The sequence below is a fragment of the Notothenia coriiceps genome, unplaced genomic scaffold (assembly GCF_000735185.1).
Source record: "Notothenia coriiceps isolate Sejong01 unplaced genomic scaffold, NC01 NC01_scaffold00023377, whole genome shotgun sequence".
Taxonomy (NCBI): domain Eukaryota; kingdom Metazoa; phylum Chordata; class Actinopteri; order Perciformes; family Nototheniidae; genus Notothenia; species Notothenia coriiceps.
Genome location: NW_011356078.1, coordinates 727 through 7768, shown reverse-complemented (window position 1 = coordinate 7768; position 7042 = coordinate 727). Strand labels below are relative to the sequence as shown.

The following is a 7042-nucleotide window of genomic DNA, read 5'->3' as shown; positions in this document are numbered from 1 at the left end:
TTGACGCGGAGAAGGTGAGCAGTGTAACTCCGATATACATTCCAAACATCCACATTATGCAAGATGTTTGGTTTGTTTGGCTTCAAATGTTACAGGATAGCATGGGACATGTCTCAGGCAGATGTCACTAAATGTCTGTATGACCATATTCATATTTATGCATGTTTGAACAAATAGCATGTACTTTATCAAATGACTGTCCCCTAGTAACCTGAAGGCAGCCTGGACCGTGCCACTGAAATAATGAATGACCTTTACATGGTTTTATTATGACCAAATCAATCATATATGATTCAAAAATACAATACATTGATTTGTATTTTAATGATAAATTGACTCAATAAAATAGATTAAAACACCAATACAAAATTGCCAAAAATTATATTTCTTTATTCCATATTTCAATTATAATCGTTTTCTGTTCACCTTGTCGGCTTACCATATTCCACATTATACTTTCTTCTTGCTGTCATTTTTGCATTTGTATCACTGTACAAGGAATGAGGCAGAAGCAGGAGCTCTGATTGGTCAGATTCAGAACAACCAGCCAATCAGAGCTCCCCGTGCTGCTCAGTGAGTTTCAATAGTTTAAACATTAAATAAAAACTGCCAATAGAGAGTGAATATGATAGGCAGTAAATGTAAAAAATAAACAATTACATTTTCATTCTAACGATTATCACATTTAAATACAGAATAAAGCAAAAATGATTCAAATGCAAATGTGTTTTACTGTTTTGTAAAATGTGTTTAATCATTTGATATCATTTGACATACACTGTAAAAGCCTTTAGTGGCACACTCCAGGCAGACTTTGCTTTTCTTTCTGATGATTAAGAGATTCACACTTTTTTAAATCAGTCTAAATTTAAAAAGTCTTGGGAATTAATGATAAGTATAATAAACCTGCTTTGGTCCTTAGTTAATGTGCCCACCTACACTGAGATCAATGTTAGCTGATTTGGGATTCTCCTGCAGAAAATCAAACATTGCATCATCACTATAATTCAGTTTATCATTCAACTCATTCCATTAACAATGCCCAGTATACAAATGCATGATATGTTATTTGTTATGTAGCCATGACGACACAGCCTAAACACAGAGGAGATTCACAAAGCTGCCGGAATGATACAAATAAATCATATTCAACACAAAGAGGAGACATCAACAGAGAAAAAGGCAGTGATTAAAATAAATCTCTATCTCCTGTAAACATCCTTTAAAAGATTTGATTACTTCAAACATCAATTTATTATAAAAGGAAAAAAAACCTTAGAGAAAATATGATATTCTAATAGTTTGCAGTCTCTTTTGGTATAGAATAAAATCATGATTCGAGTTCATTTACAAAATATCAGCATTTTCATTCTATTCACATATAACAAGCTACATAAACTGAAGAGACAAGTGATGGGTTAAAATCAAAGAGAGGCTGAGGGAAGAGGGCCTGAGGGAAGGGTGTCAGTTTAAATCAGCTCCATGTTAGTGTGGAGAACAGACAGGGCAAAGCAACTGCTCACGAAGAGAAAACAATATATAGCAAATGATCCTAAAAACACCAGGATGGCTGTCTTAAGGAAATCAAACCGTTACAAGTCTGTCCTGTTAAAGTAGGGCTGGACTCTAGAGGTGTGACTGCAGCTCTAATGTGAGGATCTACATGTATTCAACATCTCACTTTCAGATCTTAAAGAGAGTGGTGCAGTGATGAGCGGCGCACAGTTAGCATCGCAATCGGCTTCCTCCACAAAACTAATGGGATTGTTCAAGAGGAATGTCGGTAATTACAAGAAATAAACTCTGGGTTCCGGAGCATCATCTCCACATATTATCTCTACTTTCAGGATTTTCAAATGCAATTTCCAACAGTAAAAAGCTAACCTCCTTAGCTAGCAGCTTTAGCTAGCGGCTAACGGTCAGCGTGATGACGTTTAGTTGTCTCATTTAGCCAGTTTTTAATGAGATGTAGAAGCTTTGAATATTTACAGTGGGGTATTTACTGACATATTTGATGTCATAAAACAAAACGCAAAAAGTCTCTTCCGGTGGTGTTACCCACAGACCTTATTTCAGGCATCTAATCACAAACATGTTACAACAACTCTCCGAGACGAGGGATCCAGAAGCGGTAAAATGCTGACTCATTTCTGGGTTTTAAGGACTCATTCCTGCACCACTCCTTTGTAATTTAGTGGTGGATATTTCCAAACATGTTTGGACTCAAATCCAATCCCTCTGCCTTATATTCTCATTTTGAGTGTGTTTCATCATGGAGTAATTCAGATTGTAAACAAATCATGTAAATCTCAGGATAAAAAAAATAAAGTTTAAGGTTTATATATAGAAAATGGAAACAGCTGCTTATAATAATTTGGTCCACTTACTATTTATTTTCCAAAGCCTACAGTGTGTCCTTTAATTGAGGAAACACAATCTGCTGATGAAGACGATGAGACGTGGCTGAAAGCTCCAGAAACTGGAGATAAAATGTTTGTAATCAAACTAAGCTATGAGAAATGGAACTCACGATTGAATGAAAACATATTCTCAAGAAAATATAGAAAATATTGGTAGCAACTGAGGCAGCTTTGGGCTTCCATCAATTCACAGCTCAATGAATATCATCGGTGGAAATGGAACGTTTGCTAATCTTTAACATACCTGGCAGGATAGTAGTAAGAACTGTGATATGCATACAGAATATCTGCAGATTCAGAGGGTGCATTCGCCTAAAAAACTATATTATTCAACCCAACAAAATAAAAAAGCAACATAAATCAGTTCAACTGATATTAGTGTAAAAAGGACGTGCTGACTTCTCACAACCAGTACATTAAAATGACTGCCCATCTGCACCAAGCCAGAACCAAATCAAAGTCAAATAAAATGAACATGACATGAAAGCATTCGTTGGCTGTCTTCTCTCTTTAGCATTCTGTCCCTCTGCTGAGTCTGTCAGGCGACTCTCTCTTTAGCATTCTGTCCCTCTGCTGAGTCTGTCAGGCGGCTCGCATAAAGCAGCACGTTTCAAATATCTACAATCTTAAAATCCTCAGGGAAGTTTTATCACACTAGTATGTATCGTCATGACAACCAAGCACAGCATCATGTCTTTTCCAGTATAACATCTCTCTTTTGCCCTTAAACACAGAAAAACTATCCAGAACTTGGGAGGGAAGTAGTTCCTATTGTTGCCCAGTAATAACTCACATTATAACAACTCAATCATAGAAAAGCTCATGGGTAACGCCAGAGCAACGGAACTAAAGACCAACCAATGAGCAGTGTTATCTTCTGATAAACCTTTTCTTTAAACAAATGAGTACAACAATATAATGTCGTTCCTAAAACTAGGGCAGAAAGAGAGGGGGGGCACCAAGTAACTGCAATAAACACAGCACAGAGCTCAGGGTCTCAGAAGAGGTTGGGGGGGGGGTTTGGCAGCTGAACATTTACAACGATTAAAACAGCCATGGTAAAAGCTAATAAGACGTGGAAGGTCATGAGAGGCAGGAACATGACTTGAGATCAGAGAAACATGGAGTACACAACACATCAAGCTGAACGAGCACACAGCATGAGGATCATCCTGCGGACACGGTCATAGTAGTAATATTAAGTATTTATTTCTTACAGTACATTTACCTGAGTTAGATACCTGTAGACAGTGTTTAAACAAAAACACAAAATGACGACCCGACTTAAACCTCAACGCCTCCAGACTTCCTGTTTTACGCGCTGCCCACACTTCAAGAGGCCATTAATGTGCCTTTTCTGTTTTTGGGTTCAATGGGTACCAACGGAAACACTTATTTTCGTTGAATTATTTAACCTATATGAACCAAATCCAAGATGAGGATAAAAAAGTGGTCTAAAAGTTGGGTAGTTTTCTAGTTTGACTGCATATCCAACAGTACACCTCTCTTTAACCAAATACACACAATTGGCAATATTTGCTTCAGACTTTTCTAGTGAATTGCATAACAGTAAATCTAACTACTTTAAATAAATAAATGGAAAAATCATGTAAAATGGATATTGCCATTACACTGCTGCGTATTGATTTGCAGCACTGCAATAGGCTGATACAACCAGAGATATTTAAAGGGAACAGCTATAACAGTATAAGCGGTGTAGAAAAATCTGACAAATTCTAATGATATATTATATATATATGTTTTGATATTATATATAAATATATATATATATATATATATATATATTTGGCCATGATATAAAAATGCCCTATTGCTGCATTTCAAATGGACTAAAGTCACATTGAGTTGTGTGAGCATCTGTAAATCTTGCATCTGGAGACGTTGCGTTTAAGTTCCGGGTCGCAATGCCTTCATGGATTGATTAGTGCATGTAGTGCTGCTGATCACAGGGAACACACAACGGTCAGCTTCTACTGTCTCCACCTCGCTTACACACAAACACAGACACACAGAGACATACAGACACACACACACACAATTGACGAACCATCCCCGACGGTGAGATGATGACGATGATGTTTTTTATATTCACGTCTTTGATTCTCCATCTCTGTCTTTAATTGAGAAGTCAGGAGGGATGAGGTTCACAGGAGGTAAAGAGATCTGGGGAGGAGTGAGACCTCTACGCGGTGTCGCAGAGGATCTGCTCCAGCACCATCAGCAGGTGTCTGAGGCCGTAGCTGTAGCCGCGGTCGTGGCATTCGCTTGGGAACACGTGGGCGAAGTCGATCATCCTGACCTCCACCTCTGTGTCTCCGCCCGCCCCCTCTGTTGCCCCGCCTCCTCGTCCTTTTAGTTCCTCCTCCTCTCTCCTCCTCCCCCCCTCTCCGTCCTCGCCCTTCCCTTCCAGTTGTGATTTGTTTCCGTTTGCATTGGGCGCTGGTAGCGACTCACCTGTTCTTTTCCACGCAGAGTTATCTTCCTCACAAGGTGCAGAGTCCAAGCTCGCCTTCGTCTCCGCGCCATCCCCGTCTCCACTGTTGCCTAGGCAACCCTTGGCACAGTGTTGGTGGCCTCCTTTTCTGTGATTGGTGTAAATGGTTTCCAGGCTGTAGTCCCAGGGTGCCTGAATGTTGTTGTTGTTGTTGAACTCGGCCACTTCCTCTTCCTGCCTCGCCCCTTCTGGTCTGGCGTCCCCCTCCCCACGCTGATCGCTGTGACCTGCCGATGACAGCGTGGCGGTGTGCCCTGCAGTCGGGCTCATGGATGGCGTGCCGAGCAGTGAGGAAAGAGGGGACGAAGAGGAGGGGAGGCCCTCGTAGACGAACAGCAGGGAGCTGGCGTAGAAGGCCAGCTGCTGCTGAGACTCAAACCAGCGGAGGATTCGCTGCACTCTGCGGATACTCGCCGACACCGCATCCTTCCTCAGACTCACACCGTTATGGAAGAATTTAGCCAGACCTGGAAGAGAGGAGAGGAGACGAGAAGAGAGGAGACAGTTAGACATGGAGACTGAATTGCTGTTTTAAATTGAGGATTATTCCAAAAGACTCCTAATAAACTCCATAGTCAGTCGCATTAAGTCTAAATGTCTTATATTAGTTATATACAGTTACGGAAGCATTCCCCTAAAACTTGAAGGGTGTTTAAAGAAGCCACTCAAGCTAATCCACCCATCTTCAGAGTCTTCTCTCCCCTTTACTCAACAGCGGACTGTCCAGCACTGCTATACATTCCTGCAGTGTGGAGGAAGGCAGTGGCACTTGGGAGGAAGAGCACTCGGCAGTTCACCCATTTTTTGGAAGCTCTGTGTTTATTCATTTATATATCTGTTTATATAATAAAAAGTGTTATGTATTTTGGTTAAATAAAATCCCTATTTGCTCTCCTAGACTTTGCGTACCCTGGTCCTTCACAGAAGCTATTTCCTTTTCCCAGGATCATTGTCATCGAGTGTGTTTGTAGTTTCAATACATATGTTTGCCATAAAGGCTGCTTTGCAGAACAAACAATACGTCCTGTCTGTGTAGAGTGCAGGGAGAAATGTAAACTCACATGGAAGGGAACATGAATATTTTTAATGCTAGTTAGTGCTAAAACATTCAATGCTATGTGCACATCAGCCTCTGGTGGACACAATGAGTATTACAACAACACACTCTTTCTGTAAATACATTTTCTCACCTGTTTTCACAAATGGCAAAAAATAGGGAACTTAGCTAACAAAGATCATCCTAGCAAAACCTTTTTTTTATGTGCCCTTCATTCATAAACACAGGAAACACAAATTAGATCAGACTTGGACATAATTTAATAGATTGTGGTCCCTTGCCCCCCCATTCCTCTGTACGTGAACCATACACACACGTACCATCTTTAATGGAGTCTTTCAGCAGCCCCCTCCCATAGTGCTGGTCGTAGGTGTCGAAAGTGTTACTGCACATCTTATACACCTGAAACAGAAGAGATGAATTGTGTTAGTAGTGTGTGCACTGCGTTGGTACTTAAAACACACAATGTGCTGTTGTCTCTGTGTGTGCGTACATACATGTGTCATACCTTGCTCACAACTGAACTAATATTCCTTTAGTTGTTTGACAGATAGTCACACAGCTTGTCTGGCTCAGATCAACCCTCATAAATCATCACATAATAAACAAGAGCAGTTCATACTGAAGGAAACAAACCATAACAAATAAAAGACATTCTGCTGCTGCCGGACGTCTGATCCTGTTATTGTGTCTCAAAAACTCACAACTAACCTCACTGTAAAACTCAGAGGTGATACCTTAACAATGTTAATAAACCACTGTTGACAGTACATTATAATACTGTACCTTCTGATGTTTATATAGATATTTTCATTCTTTCAATGTTTGGACATTATTACTCTTATGTTTATATAAACATATTTTCTTTTTTATGTTTTTATTAAAATAATATTTGTTTAACTTCCTATATTTATATGAATGTTTTTATTTTACTTTATTTGATCTTTTATTGGATATGTTACATTAACTTGTTATGGTTATATAAATATTTGTATTTATATATTTCATTTTATTTAATCGTTTATTGGACATTTTATGTCCATATACATA

General features: G+C 39.4%; 1 protein-coding gene across 1 annotated transcript; it reads right to left on the bottom strand.

Annotated features, from left to right (window-relative positions):
* Positions 1-1072: 1072 nt before the first annotated feature.
* On the bottom strand, positions 1073-6704 carry LOC104954473 (inositol polyphosphate multikinase). The gene is made up of 2 exons (XM_010781582.1): positions 6313-6704; positions 1073-5402 (listed from the first exon to the last, which is right to left on the bottom strand). The coding sequence occupies exons 1-2, from the start codon at positions 6383-6385 to the stop codon at positions 4624-4626; spliced, it is 852 nt and encodes a 283-aa protein (XP_010779884.1). The 5' UTR covers positions 6386-6704; the 3' UTR covers positions 1073-4623.
* Between the last annotated feature and the right edge of the window lie 338 nt (positions 6705-7042).